The sequence below is a fragment of the Manihot esculenta genome, chromosome 8 (genome assembly GCF_001659605.2).
Source record: "Manihot esculenta cultivar AM560-2 chromosome 8, M.esculenta_v8, whole genome shotgun sequence".
Taxonomy (NCBI): Eukaryota; Viridiplantae; Streptophyta; class Magnoliopsida; order Malpighiales; family Euphorbiaceae; genus Manihot; species Manihot esculenta.
Genome location: NC_035168.2, coordinates 8,998,225 through 9,019,138, shown reverse-complemented (window position 1 = coordinate 9,019,138; position 20,914 = coordinate 8,998,225). Strand labels below are relative to the sequence as shown.

Below are 20,914 nucleotides of genomic sequence, written 5' to 3'. Positions count from 1 at the left end.
TGTCAATCATCTATTGGAGTGATACATTATCAGTAATCACTATTGAACTTAACCTAATACTCACATAATCAATAACTTCCACTTCATATGAGTTATGGACTAAACACAAATTTGTTTGTGAATTTTAAAATTATAGAGTTGTAAAATTACTCACAAACCTTGTTATAAATTTAGATGACCAAGGGGAAGAATATGTCTTTTCAAGATATTTTTGAGTAGTTAAAAGGGTATGTATTATTTAGTGAGTAAGAGAATGAAAGTTTAACTAAGTTTGTATCATAGGGGATCGCATTTTTAGAAATTTTTTTTACTTTCAAGCACAAAAAAATAGGATAAGTCTTACTTCTAAATTAAACTTGTGAATAGACTGCTTTCACTAAAGAAATTTTTTGACAGACACACGTCCAAGTGGGAGCAATATGGATACAGATGAATATAGTAATTAGTTTCATAATTGCATATTAAAATGAGTATAGTCATCGAATCTAGTCTTAGTGGGAGTAACATGCATATTGATGAGTCAATAAATCAATCTCAGCTATGACAAACGTGTCATCTAAAGATTTTCAATTATTGTTTTGAGATTGAAGGGAAAGTATTTATTGTTACTTCTGATGGAGATCAGCTGAGAAATGTGTTTCTTAAGCTCTTAGATCTTCAACTAAGAAAAAAATGGATTAAAATAATGGAATGGAAAATGAAGTCAATAAAAAGTTAGTCAATGTAGAGTTACAATTAGGATGTAAAGCAATTGAGAATTAGTGTATTTTCAAAATGAAGCATAAGGCTGACGGCAGTATCAAGAGATACAACTCATTTGGTAGTTAAGCGGATACACACAATACGAAGGAAAAAATTATAAAGTTTTTTTTTTCAATCTGTTGTGAGGTTTATCTCGATAAGATTTTTTTTAAAATTGTATTAGTTGCTAATTTAGATCTTAAGTTACATCAAATAGATGTAAGTAAAGACTATTTTTTCTCAAACAGAGAATTAAAATTTACATAAAACAGTCCACAATTTTCAGTGTAAATGGCCAAGAGCATAAAGTGTGTAGATTCTTAAAGTCATTCTAAGGCCTTAAACAGTCTTCAGAACTATGGTATATTAGATTTCATAATACTATTAGTGTAATACCCGGCTCGAGTCCGGCCTCGGAATTCCTGTCGTCTGGTGGAATCTCGGGTGTCGGAACCCTCGAGAAGGGTAAAGACCTATGTTTTCATGAGTGTTTTAAGAGTTTTGAATGGTTTAAAGTGTTAAAGGAACTAAGTTTTGAAAGAAAAGCAATAAGGGAGAAATGCAAAGGTTCGGCCGCCGAAGGTCATTTCGGCCGCCGAACATTGCATGGTTTCGGATTCACGTTCGGCTGCCGAAGGTGGTCTGGCCAGCCACCTATTTAAGGGCCAAAGGTCGATGGAAGGAGGATATTTCTCCTCCACTTGCAGCCAGAGGTGAGTTCCAGCCTCTCCCAAGTTGACTTTCATGTTTTTCATGTTTTTCACCAAATCTTTCAAGGGTTTTACAAGTCTTGGTGTGTTTTGAAGGTTTTGAGCAAAACTAGCAAGTTTGGAAGTTTGGAGCTTTGGAAGAGGTTTTCTTCATATCTCCACGTTAGGATCACTTGATCTCTTGTTTGGAAGAGGTAAGACAAGATCCAGAACCTCTTTTACTGATTTTTGAAGGTTTTATGGGAGTTGTATGGATAGTATACATGAATAGGGTTTTGGTTGAGGTTTTGCATGATTTTGTGTTTAAGCATGTTTCAGTGTTGTTTGCTATGTTTCTTGGGGTTATAAGTGAGTTTTAGGCCCTTTTATGCATGTTTTATGGTATGTGCTAGTTGGGAGTAGTTGATATGCATGTTGGGTAAGTTTGGGGGAAAGGTTTGCATGAAACAGAGCAGGGTTCTGCCCAGCGGGCAAAACCAGGTTCGGCCGCCGAAGGAAGGTTCGGCCGCCGAACCCCTTGTAGAGGCAGTTTCGGCTGCCAAAGCTTGCCCCCGAAACTTGGGACTTTCGTCTCTGGAGGCAAGGTTCGGCCGCCGAAAGTGTCGCCGAAGGTTGAGTTTCGTCTCTGAACGAGACTTTCGGCTGCCGAAGGTGCCGCCGAACATGCATGAGTTTCGTCTCTGGAGAGGGGTTTCGGCCGCCGAACCTGCCGCCGAAAGTGCCCTGTCCAGCTTTCTTTTGCATGTTTTATGTGATTGTTTGGGGATCGTTTAGAGGGTTTTTGGGGAGTTTCTTAGAGATGTTCTTGAGTTAGTTTGGTCCCTCATTTGAGTCCACCTGTGTAGGTACGGACCAGAGGAACCCCAGAGAGCAGCAGTGAGCACTGTTTCCGAACCTGCCGAGTCAGCCAGAGGTGAGTGGAACTGCTCTTTTCAGAACTAAACTATTTTGAGCATATGTCATGCATCATAAGATTAGTAGGATGTTTGCATTAGTTTCACGAAGTTGACGCATTGCATAATACGATGTATATGAGGCTGTGGATAGACCAAGGCGACTCCAATAGCCCAAACTCTGTTATAAGACCTGGCCGGGCCAGGCAGCCATCTGTAGGTAAGACCTGACTAGATCAGGCAGCAAAGATAGTAAGACCTGGCTGGGCCAGGCAGGCAGAGTGGTAAGACCTGGCCGGGCCAGGCAGATTGAGGTTGTAAGACCTGGCTAGGCCAGGCATCCTTTGAGTGGGATTTTTGGTGGTCATGTCTATCCCTGAGATGATGTGCTGTAGTGCATTCCATGAGATCATGTTTTCAATCTATGGTTTATAGTTCTGCTCATTGGGCTTGTATAGCTCATCCCTCTCCCCTATCCCCCAGGTTTGCAGGTTCAGAGTCCAGAGGGAGTCCAGCAGGGTGTGCAAGAAGAAGAGTTATGTAATAGCTAGTGTGGACATGTACATGTAAAGAGATAATGTATAGTGTATAGCTTTGTGCTTGACTTATAAGAGTTGTAATCCCTTGTTGTAGACACATGATTAGTTTATGTATGTTTCTTTTATTGTTAATGAATATGAGAAAACCAGGCTTAACATTATGAGTTGAGAGACCAGAAAGAGTGCATGCACAGGTTAAGCCTTGGAGGAAAGAAAAGTTTTAATGATTTGACAGAAAATGTATGATCATGTATGGGATTTCACAGGTACACAGACAGTATAGCAGGCTTACTACGGGTCCCGGCGATCTTAAGTCGATCTGGATCCTAGTGCCGGTAGCAGTTCGGTTTCCGGGCTGTTACAGATTGGTATCAGAGCCCTAGGTTCACATGGTCAGACCTCTATAGGTAGAGTTGGGCTCATAGAGGTTTAGTGGGTCAAGCACAATAGGAAAACATTTCCACTAGGATAGGATGTTAGTCCTGTTGATGTGCAATGCTATGATGCATGTGTTGTTTTCCTCTATGTGTTGCTTATGTGCTCTGTTATGTGTTGTTTTCCAGAGAGAGTTAAGATGCGAGGAACTCGTCGATCCGCGAGATTGACTGGAGTCCCACCTGAAAGTGAGGGTACAGGTGCTCGTCCTCCTGCATTGCCAAGGGCAAGGACTCACAGGTCAAGCAGGGAGGGAACGTCAAGAGACCCGAGAAGGTCTTCTGACGAGAGCAGAAGAGGAATAGGCAGAGGGGGAAGATCAGAAGAAGAGAGAGTTGCTATGGAGGAGGCTCAGAGTAGAGATGTAAGTATGGGTATAGGAAGGTCAGAAGAAGGTATGGGGGAGTCCCAGGGAGGCGCGCAGGCCTCGGGGTTTGGCTATCCACCCTTTCCACAGGGCCCAGGGGATCCGATGGGAGGCACGTCGGATTACTCCAACTTTGCCCCATATCCACCTTACATGCCATATATGCCCTATCCTTCCTTCTATCCACCACCATATCACATGTATCCACCCCCACCTTTTTATTCAAGTCCAGCATCGCCTGAAGCTAGAGAAACAGTACCTCCACCACCACCACCTGAACCAGCAGCCCCTGTTGTTGAAGCACAACCCAGTTCTTCAGGGGGAACAAAGGTGAATATGACAGAGTACTTAAAGTTGGATGTTCCTAAATTCAATACGGGAGATGATCCCTTTGAGTATCTCAGTGCAGTCAGAATGATAACAAGTGAGTTGGGAGCAGATGAGAGCAGGGCCATTGAGATGGCAGGGTTCACATTAAAATGCAAGAAAGCCAGAGAATGGTTCAAGAACTATGTGGACCCTAGAATAGACAGTATGGCATGGGAAGAGTTCGCCAACGAATTTGCTGGGTGGGCTTTCCCTGACAGTTCCAGGGAGTTAAAGGTTGTGGAGTTTGAACAGTTGAGACAGACGGAGGAGATGAGTGTTGATGAGTATACAGATAAGTTCCTGGAATTGTTACCATATGTGGGACAGGCGTATGATACGGATCAGAAGAAGGCAAAGAGATATGCCACGAGGCTTCATCCCAGGTATTTCTCCTTGATTCTCCACGCGGAGAAGGAGAGTTTCCACGCCATTGTGGATGCTACTAGAAAGATGGAGGCCAGTGCCATAAGTCAGGGTGTAGTCAAGCAATTAAAGGCACAGTCTTCTGGTGCTAAACCAGGTTCCTCCTCACAGAGTACGACAAGTGCGAGCAAAAAGAGATGGGATAAATTCAGAGGAAAGAGAGGCAAGTTCTGGAACAGGATTAAGACGGGTCTGGGAATGAGTAGCGGCTCCAGCTCTGGCAGAGAGCTTCCAGTTTGCAATAGGTGTGGGAGACCGCACAGAGGAGCTTGTTTGTTGGGATCTACAGCCTGCTATAGATGTGGGCAGGAGGGACATTATGCACGGGAATGTCCTCAGGCGACTTTGGTTGCACCATCCCAGCAAATGACCGCAGGTAGTGTCGTCCAGTCAGCAGCTTCAGCCCGTCCACCAAGCAGTGGCAGAGGTAGAGGAAGAGGGGCAGCCTCTTCATCAGGGATGGGTTCCCGAGGTGCAGGTCCGTCAGCTCCAGCACGGATTTTCACCATGACGCAGCAGGAGGCAGACACTTCGAACACAGTGGTGTCAGGTACTCTCATCATTGGGTGTTCAGAGGTGTATGCTTTGATGGACCCCGGTGCTTCTCACTCTTTCATTTCTTCTAGAGCCGCAGAGAGCTTGGGGTTGATTGTATCTGAGTTAGAGTGTCCTCTCTGGGTCAGTGGACCTAGATGTGACCCATCATTGGCAGAGTCAGTCTGTCAGGTCAGTCCAGTGTTTATAGAGGATAGATGCCTTCCAACTGACCTTGTGGTTCTAGAGTTGACAGATTTTGATGTCATTCTAGGGATGGATTGGTTATCTACCTATAGTGCTACCTTGCACTGCAGGGACAAGGTAGCGAGTCTCAGAGACCAGGATGGGTCAGAGTGTGTCTTCAGAGGAGACAAGAGAGGGACACCTAGGGGTTTGATATCAGCCCTCTAGGCTCGTAGGATGTTGAGGAAGGGGTGTCAGGGGTTCCTAGCGTATGTGAGAGAGCTAGACAGTCGGGTTAGGGAACCATCCTCAGTACCAATTGTTAGAGAATTCCCAGATGTGTTTCCTGAAGAGCTTCCAGGACTACCACCTGATAGGGAAATAGAGTTCGAGATAGAGTTGATGCCCGGTGCCAGACCGATCTCTATTCCTCCCTGCAGGATGGCGCCAACAGAGTTGAGAGAGTTGAAAGAACAGTTACAGGATTTGGTAGCAAAAGGTTTCATCCGCCCGAGTACCTCCCCATGGGGTGCTCCAGTCTTGTTTGTCAGAAAGAAGGATGGACCACTTATACTTTGTGTCGACTACAGACAGTTGAACAAAGTCACTATCAAAAACAAGTATCCTTTACCCAGGATCGATGATCTATTCGACCAACTGTCAGGAGCAGGTTGTTTTTCTAAGATAGATCTGAGATCCGGACGCCACCAGTTGAAGATCAGAGAAGGAGATGTATCCAAGACTGCTTTTCGAACCAGATATGGGCATTATGAGTTCCTAGTGATGCCGTTCGGGTTGACTAATGCCCCTGCAGCATTCATGGATCTCATGAACAGGATTTTCAGGGAGTACTTAGATCGTTTTGTGATCGTCTTTATAGATGATATCTTGGTGTACTCCAGGAATGCGGAGGAGCATGCCCAGCATCTGAGGGTAGTTTTGCAAACTTTGAGAGAGCATGGCTTGTATGCCAAGTTCTCCAAGTGCGAGTTCTAGCTAAGGAGTATTGCCTTTTTGGGACATGTCGTATCAAAGGAAGGAATAACAGTAGATCCCAAGAAGGTAGAGGCAGTAGCCAATTGGCTTACACCCACGACAATGACAGAGATCAAGAGTTTTCTGGGTTTGGCAGGCTACTATCGGAGGTTCGTTCAGGACTTTTCGAAGATAGCTGCTCCTATGACCAGACTGACCAGGAAGAATCAGAAGTTCGTATGGTCAGAGGATTGTGATGAGAGTTTTCAAGAGTTGAAGAGACGGTTGACTTCAGCACCGGTGTTAGCTCTGCCGATCAGTGAGGATGATTTCACAGTGTTCTGTGATGCATCCCGAGTGGGATTAGGTTGTGTGTTAATGCAGAATGACAGAGTGATAGCTTATGCTTCTAGACAGCTTAAGAGGCACGAGCTGAACTACCCGACACACGATCTTGAGATGGCAGCTGTTATCTTTGCACTTAAGATGTGGAGGCATTACCTCTATGGGGTAAAGTGTGAGATCTATACGGATCATAAGAGCCTGCAGCACATCTTGAGTCAGAGAGAGTTAAACTTGAGGCAGAGACGGTGGGTAGAATTGCTCAGTGATTACGATTGTAAGATCCAATATCATCCGGGTAAGGCTAATGTTGTAGCTGATGCCTTAAGCCGGAAGTCACTTGGCAGTTTATCCCACATTGCAGTAGAGAGAAGACCGGTGGTGAAGGACTTTTACAGACTCATGGATGAAGGGCTACAGTTGCAGTTATCTGGTACAGGTGCTTTGCTTGCACAGATGAGAGTTACACCAGTGTTTCTAGAGCAAGTGGCTCTGAAACAGCACGAAGACCCTGAGTTAGTGAAGATTGCCAGGACTGTTCAGTCTGGCAACAGTGCAGAGTTCAGATTTGACAGTGAGGGGATTCTTCGTCACGGTAAGAGATTATGTGTACCAGATGATAGCAGTTTGAAGGAAGACATTATGAGGGAAGCTCATAGTGCGAGGTATAGCGTTCACCCTGGAGCCACCAAGATGTATCAAGACCTGAGAAGGGTGTATTGGTGGCCAGCGATGAAGAGGAAAGTGGCACAGTTTGTGTCAGCCTGCGAGACATGTCAAAGAGTGAAGCTAGAACACCAGAAGCCGGCTGGAATGCTTAACCCACTGCCGATTCCAGAGTGGAAATGGGAGAACATCGCTATGGATTTTGTAGTGGGGTTACCGGCGACGTCCAACAGGCTAGACTCCATATGGGTGATTGTGGACAGACTGACGAAATCTGCTCACTTCATTCCAGTCAGGAGCAACTATTCTGTGGACAAGTTGGCGCAGGTTTATGTAGAAGAGATAGTCAAGCTGCATGGAGTTCCAGTGTCGATAGTATCAGATAGAGGACCGCAGTTCACCTCCAGATTTTGGCGGAGTCTGCAAGCTGCTATGGGTACAAGATTGGATTTCAGTACTGCTTTCCATCCACAGACAGACGGTCAGTCCGAGAGGACCATCCAGACCATAAAAGATATGCTAAGAATGTGTGTGTTAGACTTTGGCGGGTCTTGGAGGCAGCATCTACCTCTGGTGGAGTTTGCCTACAACAACAGCCATCATGCTAGCATAGGGATGGCTCCTTATGAAGCTCTGTATGGGAGGAAGTGCAGAACACCTGTTTGCTGGGAAGAGGTAGGAGAGAAGGCTCTTGCAGGGCCAGAGTTAGTTGAGATTACCAGCAAATTAGTGCCTGTGATCAGAGAGAGGATCAGAACAGCTGTAAGCAGGCAGAAAAGCTATGCAGACATCCGTAGGAAGCAGATAGAGTTCCAGGAGGGGGATATGGTATTGCTAAAGGTGTCTCCAATGAAGGGAGTGGTTCGCTTTGGAAAGAAGGGTAAATTGGCTCCACGGTACATAGGTCCCTTTGAGATCTTGCAGAAGATCGGGCCTGTGTCGTATAAGCTGGATTTACCTGCATCAATGGAACGAATTCACCCGGTATTTCATGTTTCTATGTTGAGAAAGTTTGTGTCAGATCCAGAGAAGGTTCTTAGTGAGCCTGAGGTGGAAATCTTAAACGATCTCACCTATGTCGAGCAGCCAGTGCGGATCATTGACACCCAGATTCGAAAGCTGAGAAACAAGGAGATACCAATGGTGAAAGTCCTGTGGAACCACCACAACCTAGAAGAGTGCACCTGGGAGACACGGGAGTCGATGCTCCTGCAATATCCATATCTGTTTTAAGGTTAGGTTTTCCCCTTGTTATGTGTCTATGTGTTTATGTGTGTTGTTGTTTGAGGAACATTCGGGGACGAATGTTCTTAAGGGGGGGAGAATGTAATACCCGGCTCGAGTCCGGCCTCGGAATTCCTGTCGTCTGGTGGAATCTCGGGTGTCGGAACCCTCGAGAAGGGTAAAGACCTATGTTTTCATGAGTGTTTTAAGAGTTTTGAATGGTTTAAAGTGTTAAAGGAACTAAGTTTTGAAAGAAAAGCAATAAGGGAGAAATGCAAAGGTTCGGCCGCCGAAGGTCATTTCGGTCGCCGAACATTGCATGGTTTCGGATTCACGTTCGGCTGCCGAAGGTGGTCTGGCCAGCCACCTATTTAAGGGCCAAAGGTCGGTGGAAGGAGGATATTTCTCCTCCACTTGCAGCCAGAGGTGAGTTCCAGCCTCTCCCAAGTTGACTTTCATGTTTTTCATGTTTTTCACCAAATCTTTCAAGGGTTTTACAAGTCTTGGTGTGTTTTGCAAGTTTTGAGCAAAACTAGCAAGTTTGGAAGTTTGGAGCTTTGGAAGAGGTTTTCTTCATATCTCCACATTAGGATCACTTGATCTCTTGTTTGGAAGAGGTAAGTCAAGATCCAGAACCTCTTTTACTGATTTTTGAAGGTTTTATGGGAGTTGTATGGATAGTATACATGAATAGGGTTTTGGTTGAGGTTTTGCATGATTTTGTGTTTAAGCATGTTTCAGTGTTGTTTGCTATGTTTCTTGGGGTTATAAGTGAGTTTTAGGCCCTTTTATGCATGTTTTATGGTATGTGCTAGTTGGGAGTAGTTGATATGCATGTTGGGTAAGTTTGGGGGAAAGGTTTGCATGAAACAGAGCAGGGTTCTGCCCAGCGGGCAAAACCAGGTTCGGCCGCCGAACCCCTTGTGGAGGCAGTTTCGGCTGCCAAAGCTTGCCCCCGAAACTTGGGACTTTCGTCTCTGGAGGCAAGGTTCGGCCGCCGAAAGTGCCGCCGAAGGTTGAGTTTCTTCTCTGGACGAGACTTTCGGCTGCCGAAGGTGCCGCCGAACATGCATAAGTTTCGTCTCTAGAGAGGGGTTTCGGCCGCCGAACCTGCCGCCGAAAGTGCCCTGTCTAGCTTTCTTTTGCATGTTTTATGTGATTGTTTGGGGATCGTTTAGAGGGTTTTTGGGGAGTTTCTTAGAGATGTTCTTGAGTTAGTTTGGTCCCTCATTTGAGTCCACCTGTGTAGGTACGGACCAGAGGAACCCCAGAGAGCAGCAGTGAGCACTGTTTCCGAACCTGCCGAGTCAGCCAGAGGTGAGTGGAACTGCTCTTTTCAGAACTAAACTATTTTGAGCATATGTCATGCATCATAAGATTAGTAGGATGTTTGCATTAGTTTCACGAAGTTGACGCATTGCATAATACGATGTATATGAGGCTGTGGATAGACCAAGGCGACTCCAATAGCCCAAACTCTGTTATAAGACCTAGCCGGGCCAGGCAGCCATCTGTAGGTAAGACCTGACTAGATCAGGCAGCAGAGATAGTAAGACCTGGCTGGGCCAGGCAGGCAGAGTGGTAAGACCTGGCCGGGCCAGGCAGATTGAGGTTGTAAGACCTGGCTAGGCCAGGCATCCTTTGAGTGGGATTTTTGGTGGTCATGTCTATCCCTGAGATGATGTGCTGTAGTGCATTCCATGAGATCATGTTTTCAATCTATGGTTTATAGTTCTGCTCATTGGGCTTGTATAGCTCATCCCTCTCCCCTATCCCCCAGGTTTGCAGGTTCAGAGTCCAGAGGGAGTCCAGCAGGGTGTGCAAGAAGAAGAGTTATGTAATAGCTAGTGTGGACATGTACATGTAAAGAGATAATGTATAGTGTATAGCTTTGTGCTTGACTTATAAGAGTTGTAATCTCTTGTTGTAGACACATGATCAGTTTATGTATGTTTCTTTTATTGTTAATGAATATGAGAAAACCAGGCTTAACATTATGAGTTGAGAGACCAGAAAGAGTGCATGCACAGGTTAAGCCTTGGAGGAAAGAAAAGTTTTAATGATTTGACAGAAAATGTATGATCATGTATGGGATTTCACAGGTACACAGACAGTATAGCAGGCTTACTACGGGTCCCGGCGACCTTAAGTCGATCTGGATCCTAGTGCCGGTAGCAGTTCGGTTTTCGGGCTGTTACAATTAGATTTTATGATTTCACTGTGATTAATAAGCATCATTAGAAATATACGTAAAAGATCTAAAAATAAATTAGTAAACTTATCATTGTATGTAGATGACATACTAATAGCTTGAAATGATAATGAGTATATCACAATCATTAAGGTTTGGTTATCATCTTTTGAGATAAAATGGATGAAGAAGTTGCATATAATCTTATAGTGAAGATTCTAAAGAATCATTAAGAAAATTATTGTCTCTTTCCTAGAGCAATATATTATGAAAGTTTTATAGTGATTGAATATGTAAGATTTTAAACCTAGAGATACTCATTTTTTTTTTCAAAAGAAAAAGTTTTCAGTCATAGATTATATTCTAAGATTCCAAAAGAGATAACGCAAATAAAAATATTTCATATAAGAGTGAGGTCAAGAGCCTGATATATGCTATGAAGTGTACAAGACTTGATATGTCCTATACTATGAGTATAGTAAATAAATCTGATCTTAGGCGAGCACACCATATATTCATAGAATTGGATATAGAGATATCTTAGACATATATTAGATTATTCATGATGTTATCAAGGAAATAGTCTGCAAGTGGGAGACTATAGGGATACAAAAAGGAGAAAAGATTTACATGAGCCTAAATCTATCTCAAGATATATCTTCTTAAGTAAGAAGTTATAATTTACTATATTAGGGATGTAGATGCATATAAAATGAAAGTTTTTTTGTTCTACGCATGAAATTACTTTAGATCTTTTAATAAACACGAGTACAAAAGATGTTTTGTATAATTTTGTAAGTGATTAAGTTAGTATAGAGGATAAAATAATGAATTAATATACTTAAATTATTAATTGCAATTGTACAATTCATACATACTATTTCATATCAGGATATAATTATGAAAAGTATATCATATAGATAACAAATGTCTCCTCACACGACATTGGTTTTATTATCTAGTGAAATAATAAAACACAAGACAATCATAAATTTTATTTTATCTGTAGATAAAATTGAGAGTTCAGAAAAATTTATAATACAAGATGTCATTTCAAAGTGATTGAGAATAATAGTGGAAAATCATTTTATTTTACAATAATTTTATGTGAATAAGTCATATTATTTATATTAACAGCCCGATGTAGTTCTGTTTTAAAATGAGTAGTTTAGAGAACTCAAATTTAAATATTAAGTATGCTCAAATTATCATCTGTACAGTATCTCAAATAGACACATATGCTCTATTATAAATGAAAAGAGATATCATAGCATATGCTTCATAACACATATGCTTGTGACCAATTATGGGAGTACAAGTGATGATCTCTACTTGTTAATGCATGAGTTTCTAAAAATTATAAGAAACCTTACTAATACTCTTATGACTCTATATGCTATTTGATACTTAATTCAATGTTTAGTATCTTAGGATATTATCAGATGATTATGAATGATGCGATTTGACGAGATATTTCTAGAAAAGCAAATTGAATTAACGTTAAGAGTATTGAGATGTGATAAAGATCATATGAAAATATCATATTAGTTTTATATTCATTAACCGGTCAATGACGTTTATATGTGGATAAAACATAATTATAAAAGGAAAAATTTGAGATTATATGGATATTTAATGTGATAAATGATCTAGCAAGTACTCTGAATTTCGCCATTTGAGCGGTTATATTGTTCTAATAGACATATAACATTTGAGTTTTCGAAATATGCACGGGTCACACAATCTATTTATTAAGTATAAAAGTTATAGTTTTATATATCATCATGCCCTATCATGTGTGGATGGAAGATAAAAGAAAATTATACACCTAAAATAGAACCAACAAAATAAAAGCCGAAATAAGATTATATATTTTATTTATAATAACTCATTTTTATTTTTATTTTATATAAATTAAATTAAAAAGGAAAAGAAAAAAATATTTGAATTTTAATTTTTTTTTTTAGAGTTACATGGCAAAAGGCCATGTAAATGTTCCGAGTGAGCGGTGGGCATAACTGCCCACTAACTCCTACTAACTCCTTTTCTCTCAGCCAGATTGTGAATAAGAGGAGTTGTTATCCTAGTGCTCTCAAGAAAAAAAAAAATTCTCTCTATGTAAAAATAAATTTTCCACCCTCTTCTTCTAAAGATTACCAATTATTAAAACATTTTGATAGAAGTTTGATCTCAATTTATTTTTTTTGGTTGGACTATTTTCCTGTGAATATTGGGTTATCTCCTATATATCGTCGGGTGATTTTTTGTAATCATGTGAGAACAAAAAAATGTTGGTAGTGGATTTTGAGAATATCCATATACTTGACTTTTTGTGCAATACACTGCAATTTTAGATAATTTTTAATCTATCAATTATATACATAGTTTGTAGAAAATATATCATTATGTATGAGTCATGTGATACAAAATGAACTTTAATTTTTTTTTCTATTCCAATCTGGAAAAATTTATAGATTTTTTGACATACACATTCAGCCAAAATAAATAATCCTTAAGTAATATATTTAAATTTCACAGATAAATACGCTTTATAGAATAAAAAGAAAAAAAGAAAAAAATTATGGTTATGGTGAAATTTTAAAAAATTTACTAATTTATTTTTATTTTAAAATAATTTAATTAAAATATACATATATTTTATAAAATTTAATTCTTTAAGTTCTTTTATTAAAAATCTTAATAACTACTTAAATATTTATATTATTTAATTCATATAATTTCAATTATTTGTATTATTTAATTTTTATATTCGTGTTATTAGTCATTTTAATCGATATTAAAATAAATAAATTAATTATTTTTTAATAAAAAAATTAGAAGAGTTAAATTTTAATTAAAAATAGAAATAAATTAGTAAATTATGTAAAAATTCAGAGACTTTAACATAATTGTTTCATTGTGTTTTACCAAATAAAAAATAAATAAATGAGTTAATGATAGCATTTGCATTGGTTATCCAAGACTTGAGAAAATTTTGGCTTTGAAGGATGGGATTTGGTTTGAAGGAAAAAAGACAGTACCATAAGAAATGACTCATCACCAAATGGACCCATTTGCCTTTGCCAAAAGCATTTCAAAATTATGGCATCAAAATCTTGAATTTGAAGTTTCTTTGGCCTTTTCCTTAACCATCTTTTTTAAACATTATTGTTACTCCCACCATAAAAAATAAAATAAAATAATTTTTATATAATTTTAAAAATTTAATTAATTTACCTAAAACTTAATTTATACTTTTAACCCAAACCCACAATCCTGATTAAAGTGTGAATCAAAGAGAGCTTCACCAACACATGCCAACCAGCATAGAAGTTTTACACAAGCAATCAACAGTTGATCAGTTTTCATTTGGACAGGTTCTCAAGCAGTCAAGTTCACTGAATTATCATGTTATGAGGAGATGTTAAACCATGGGAATTTAACCTTGAAAATTCAGAAATTTGATTCATTATGCTGCAATAAAATCCATAAAGAGCTCTTTTTAGAAGAATCAACTAAATATACCATCTTTTCAACAAGTAAAAATATATGTTTTCCCATGTCAAGTAGATGAAAACATATTAAAATACAATTTCAAAGTCACCACTCCCTTCATAAACTGTAGCTAAGAAAAGCAAGGGGAAAAGAATCTCCATCACATACAATTTACTCCCCAATAAGGTAATCACATCAAAAGGGGGGAAAAACTAAAAGATAAAGGCAATCCTTTTCGTTTAACCTATTCTGAAATCAGATGCAAAAGCAATAAAGCAAACACTCTGGTGCGAGATATTATCGAATATACCTGCCTGTTAATTGGACATAAGTCAGGCCATAATTGGCCTCTTCTACTTCTGGTTGCTAGTACTCTTCTTCTTCAGTAGGCTTCCAAATTTGCGGAACAAAGGCTTCTTCTTCTTCTGTTGTGGCTGCTTTGAAGGTGAGCTCCCACCATTACTATCAACATTTTCTGCTGAAGACAAACCATTTATCTGATCAAAGCTCTCACCACCATCTACCTTGGACTCCACTTCATCCTCAAAGGATTCCTGTTCCGGTTCTCTGTCTGGTGAAAACTCTTTCTTTTCAATCTTGCAGCTCTCCCACATCTTAAACTCAACTTCCACTGAGTCATCTTCTTTTTCTTTGTTTTCATCTTCTTTCAGTTTTCCATTCACATTCTCAATTTTGGCAGCTTCCATTGGAACAGTCTGGTTGTTAAAGCCATTACTATGTTCCTTGGAATTTTCTTTTCCTTCATGCTGTTGTGGTGGAAGCTCCAATTTGGGCTTCTCTGCTCTTACATGCCCATTTTCTTCAGAGAATTCAACCACCTTTGGAAGCAAATCATAGTCCTTTTCGCTGTCTGTGAGCTCTCCATTCTCCTCAGTTTTCTTCTTGGCCATAGCTTCTTCAAGCAATTTAGACAACTCCTCCACCTTCTTCAGAGAAATGGCTTCCTTAGCTCGGAGCTCCTCATTTTCTTGGAAAAGATTCTGCAACTCATTTTCCTTGTCTAATAAACTTTCCTTCAGTTTCATGCTCCCAACCTTTGACTCCCCAAGAGCTTCTTGCAATGAGATCACCTCAGCTTCAACTTCCTGTAGGCTATCCTTCAACTGAGCTTCTTCCTCCCTTGTGGCACAAGCATCTTCCTCGGTTTGCTTAAGCAAATTTATTAGCCTATCAATTTCTCTTTCCAAAGAAGAGTTCTCTGCTTCTGATTTCTTTACACAGTTCATCAGATTTTGTTCTTTTTGCTCCCATTCAGTCTTGTAGTTCTCAAATTCATTCTTGGATCCTTCAATATTATTCTTAAGAAGATCAATCTCATGTTTTGCATCATCTAGCATAGTTTCATATCTCTTGTTTGCTTCCTTGAGGACCAACCTTAAATCCTCTATCTGGGTTTCATAATTTTCATGCTCCACTTGACTGGACAACAGCTTTTCTTTGGCTTCCCTTGCTTCTGCAGACACTTCATGTAAGGCTGAAGCTAAACTTTCCATTGCCTTCTTGCTTTTTTCCTCCTCATCCCTAGAAATCTCCAACTCAGTTATGAGTTTGTTTTTCTCCTCTAATAGACTTTGAACGCTGGAAGCTGCAAGCTTCTCATTGTTTAAAGCCTGAGCTTTCTCCTCCTTCACCATTTCCAACTCAGACTGCACAGACTCTGCCTTTTTTGCCAATTCAGAGGTTTCTTCCTTAGCCACTCTAAGGCAACGCTCTGATTCCTCAAGTTCCCCTTTCTGTCTTGCAATTGTCATTTCCAGTAATCCCACCTTCTCTTTAAGAGCAGAAATTTCACTTTCTGCATCATGCAAGAGATCATTGTTTCCTTCAAGTTGTTTCATAACCGAACATAAAGATTCAGATGCAGATCTCTCCAACTTGTTTGCTTCTTCAAGCTGCATCTCTAATTCTTCTACCTTATTTTTCCACTCCTCTGCTAAATTCCGTGCATAAGATTCAGCCATCTTAGCAGCTTCTAATTCAACATTAAGCTGTTCTATGGAAGCCTCCCTTTCAATAAACTTATCCTCAAAAGCTCTTGCTTCCTCAAGTTTTTGTTTCAAGGTCTCTATCTCCTTCTTAAGCTTCAACAGCATGTCATTGCTTTCATTGGTCTCCATTTCAAGCTTTGAATCAAGTAAGGCCTTCAACTGGGTCAATTCAGCTGACAGAGTCTCTACCTTATCTGCATGAATCTCAGCTACCTTAGTTGCATCATCAGCATGGTTCAGTGCCTGGTTCTTTGCATCTGCAGTCATGGCCAGTTCTTGCTTCACCTTTTGAAGCTCCAGACTGGTAGAGCGAAGGGCAGCCACATCCAAAGCATGTTGGTTTCTCACAGCTTCAAGCTCTTTCAGCCATTCCTCTTCCTTTTTTTGGGCTGCTTCAATCCCAGCCTGTTCCAACTCAACAGTTCGGAACTTCTCAATCTCAGAATTCTCCTCGGCCCTCTTTTGAGCCACCAAAGCTTCTTGAAGCTTCTCATTTGCCTCTTCAGCAGCTTTCTGTGCTTGTTCCAGTTCCTCAATTGCCTGTTCCTTCTCTTTCTCAATCAATCCTATCTGCTCCTTTGCTTTCTTTAGATCTTCCTGAACAAGACTCAATTGAGACTGAAATTCTGACCCCTTCACCACCCTTGTCTGCGGTTTCTGATAACCAAATACAATCAATAAATGCAGCAAATAATTTTTCTTAAAAAAAAAAAAGAAGAAGAAGAAAACAATCATGTTACGAAGTCATACTATAACTTTTCCACACAACAGTTCCATTCAATAAACATCATAAAGAAACTTCCAATGTTTTTAATTCAATTTTATCCAGAAGAAAACCAAATCAATCAACAACATTGCACCCAAAAGCACAATCTTTCAACAGACCAAAGTTCTTGGGAAATTCCAAATGCTTAATTGGAAAAAAAAAAAACTGAACATGATAAAATGTTGAAGGAAAAAACTATTAAAGCATTGCGGCCATTGATGAGTACTTACTTCACGTGGCGGAGTGACCTTTGTTGACCGTCGTTCAATTGTGGGTTTTGAAGTAACAGATCGTGGGGAACGTTCAATTGAAAGGCGTGAACTCTGCACAGGGGCAGGTGAATCAGATTCTGATTTAGTAACTCCCCTGCTCACTTTATTCACTCTAGGAGTTGCTGCTGTTGCTTTGCTAGGAGTTTCAGATAAACTAGATCTGTACAAATTTTAAAGCTATCATTATTACATCATCAGATGAAAATTCGTTGCAGGTGAAAATCTATTACAAACAGAATGCAACACATCCAAAGACAACCCATGTCCTAAATATTTAAGTTCAAATTAACAACGGATCTATGCCAAAAAAAATGGGAACTTTGTATTAGTGACTTTCATTCCATAACAAAATCAAACTCACGTATTACCATTTGCATACAATTCTATACATCAAAATTCAAATTCCCCGAAGAAATTGTGCCTAATAAATCCAATTACGAAACCAGAATATCACAAGAAAGTCGCGCAGGGACGATGAACGTCAACAATGAAGTGAACCCGTATCAAATTTTAAATGAAAAAGAAAAATTGAGAAAGGGGTTTGTATATAAAGAACTAGAACTGCAAGGAAATGGAGAGAAAGGGAGACGTTGAATTCAAATAAAGGAGTTAAGGGGAAAAACCAAAGAAATAAACAAAACGCTTCAGGAAGATAGATCCAATCCACCGATCAGAAAATTAGGAAAGAAATTCCACAACAGCAATCAAATTTCAAATTTTACAAAACCCATAAAAACTAAAAAAGATTATCAGATCTAAGCAGAGAGAGGACAAAGTGTTTACGGTCCTGTGTACTTACTTGGTCTTGGAAGACATGTTTGTTCTTGACGATGATGATGAGAAGTGGAAAATGGGAAGGAAGTTGAAAAATGTGTTAGTTTAGGTAAATGAGGGTATGGGTTCTCTGTTGAATGCTAAAATGCTGACATATTGTAAGAGAATGTAGTGCGGCTGTTCCCTTCTTTTCTTTTCTTTTCTTTTCCTTTCTTTTCTTTTTCAGATTAAGAAAAGCATTAGAAACTAAACCTGGAAGAAGAAGAAGAAGAAGAAGAAGAAGAAGAAGAAGAGAATTTACAGAAGCAGGGAACCAAATAATTTGGGTTGGTGTTCCTGTCTGTAGACTGGCCGCATTCACAAACACAACATGGTTGCATAATCTCTCTCTATTTCTCTCTTCTTGTCCTGCTTTTCCTCTGTAAGTTATTATAACATTTGTTTTTCAGGTTCATGGGGCAGTGTAAAAGTACAGAAATGCCCCTGCTGTGGAACTGTTGAATTTTTTTTTTTTTTTTTTTTTTTCCTTTTGTTGCTTTGCTCTGTGCCTGTCAAAGGCATGGCCAACTTTTGCAGAGCTTCTTCCCAAGCTGACCCAGCTTTTCAGGAAAAAAGTTTACAATCAATTTGAAACACCAATAAAAAAATTGTTTTTATTTGTTATATTTTTAATTAATAAAAATTATTTCACTTATAATTAGAAAACAATAAAAGTTATTTTGAGTAATTAAACTTTTTTTTAATTTTAATTTTTTTTTGTAAGATTTTAAAATGCATAAATACCTTTAAATGGTGGCAAATTGCTAAGCTGAAAAATAATGTCAACCATTAATATGCCTACACCTAAAATCAAAGTCGTTTTCAGTTATTATCTCTGCAAGATATAATGGCATTAATTAAGATTGATAGCACATACAAATTGCAAAATTTTCACCTCTCTTGAATTTTTTAAATTAAAAATAATTAAATTTTTTTCATTTTAAATAAAAAATTTATTAAAAAAATCAATTAAATTGAAAATTAATATTTTATTCGAGTTATTTTACTCTGATCAAAACACTAATATTTAAAACACGAGAATATGAATTATAAGACATTATTTTAGCTAATATTATCCAAGGCAGTGTAATTTTCTTAGAATGAAAATTTTTAATTTATTTGAATTTTAAAATTTAATGTGAGAGATTTTTAATTAATTTTTTTAAAATCGTAAGAATTACTTAATATATTTAAAATTTTTATTTTTTAATTTAAATTTATTATTTAATGTTATTGAAAATATTTTTATGTGAGATGACAACCTTTGTATGGTAAGAAGCTGACTAGCAACCAACAAACATTTTATTTTGTTTTGTTTTGTTTTATTTTATTTTATTTTTGTAGGTGTGGTTAATTGATTCTTATCTTCTCTAACCACGACTTGAAGTTGTAACTAAACCTCCACTCTACCTGCCTTTTATTATTGATTCGTCATCCTAAGTAGAACCTAGCTACCAATTACCTCATTTCTACATTTTCTTTCTATTTTTTACATCCATTATATTTAAACTAATCGATGAATGATTATTTATTAAAGAAACTATTTTATTTAAATTAAATTAATATTTTCAAAAGTAATTCACATTATAATAAATAATTTATTATTAGCTAAAATTAATACTATAATTGTAACCTAAGAATTTCTTAAACTATATATTCTAATTTACTTATTTTTAAAATTATAAATTAAAATTAAAATTTTTAATTGAATTTAAAAAAATATTGAATGCTTGATAAAAATAAAACTAATGCAATTTCTACTAGTAGTTAAATTTATAGGTACTGTTAGATTTTTTATTTAAGATATGATTAGGTTCAAAATTAATTTAATGTAAATAAAATTTTTTTACATTATTAAATAAACACATAGAGATCTAACCTTAAAAGAGATGAGGGTACTGCTGGAGCATAGACTCCCGTGTCTCCCAGGTGCATTCCTCCAAATTGTGGTGGTTCCACAGGACTTTCACCATCGGGATTTCCTTGTTTCTTAACTTTCTGATCTGGGTGTCTATGATCCGTACTGGCTGTTCAACATAGGTGAGATCCTCTTGGACCTCCACATCAGGCTCACTAAGAACCTTGCTCAGATCTGACACAAACTTCCTCAACATTGAAACATGGAAAACCGGATGGATTCTTTCCATTGAAGCAGGTAAATCCAGCTTGTACGACACATTCCCAATCTTTTGCAAGATTTCAAAGGGTCCGATGTATCGTGGGGCTAGTTTACCTTTCTTCCCGAAGCGAACCACTCCCTTCATTGGAGACACTTTGAGCAATACCAGATCCCCCTCCTGAAACTCTAACTGTCTCCTGCGGACGTCTGCATAGCTCTTCTGTCTGCTCTGAGCAGTCTTGATTCTTTCTCTGATTATGGGTACCACCCTGCTGGTGATCTCTACTAGCTCAGGCCCTGCCAAGGCCTTTTCTCCAACTTCCTCCCAGCAAACAGGTGATCTGCACTTCCTTCCGTACAAAGCTTCATATGGAGCCATCCCGATGCTAGCATGATGGCTGTTGTTGTAGGCAAACTCCACCAAAGGTAGATGCTGCCTCCACGAACTGCCAAAGTCCAGCACACACATTCTGAGCATATCCTCGATAGTCTGGATGGTCCTTTCGGACTGTCCGTCCGTCTGGGGGTGGAAGGCAGTACTGAAATCCAACCTAGTACCCATGGCATTCTGCAGACTCCGCCAAAACCTGGAGGTGAACTGGGGCCCTCTATCTGACACTATCGAAACAGGAACCCCATGCAGCCTGACGATCTCATCCACATATACCTGCGCCAACTTGTCCACAGAGTAGCCACTCCTGACAGGAATGAAGTGAGCAAATTTGGTGAGTCTGTCCACAATCACCCATATAGAGTCCACTCTGTTGGACGCCGCCGTTAACCCCACTACGAAGTCCATAGCTATATTTTCCCATTTCCATTCTGGAATAGGTAGCGGGTTAAGC

At 39.1% G+C, this 20,914-nt stretch overlaps 1 protein-coding gene across 1 annotated transcript; it reads right to left on the bottom strand.

Annotated features, from left to right (window-relative positions):
- Positions 1-14,094: 14,094 nt before the first annotated feature.
- LOC110620772 (WEB family protein At3g02930, chloroplastic) lies at positions 14,095-18,336 on the bottom strand. Its single transcript, XM_021764624.2, has 3 exons — positions 17,937-18,336; positions 17,096-17,297; positions 14,095-16,756 (listed from the first exon to the last, which is right to left on the bottom strand). Exons 1-3 carry the CDS (start codon positions 17,951-17,953, stop codon positions 14,444-14,446), a joined length of 2,532 nt encoding a protein of 843 aa, XP_021620316.1. The 5' UTR covers positions 17,954-18,336; the 3' UTR covers positions 14,095-14,443.
- Between the last annotated feature and the right edge of the window lie 2,578 nt (positions 18,337-20,914).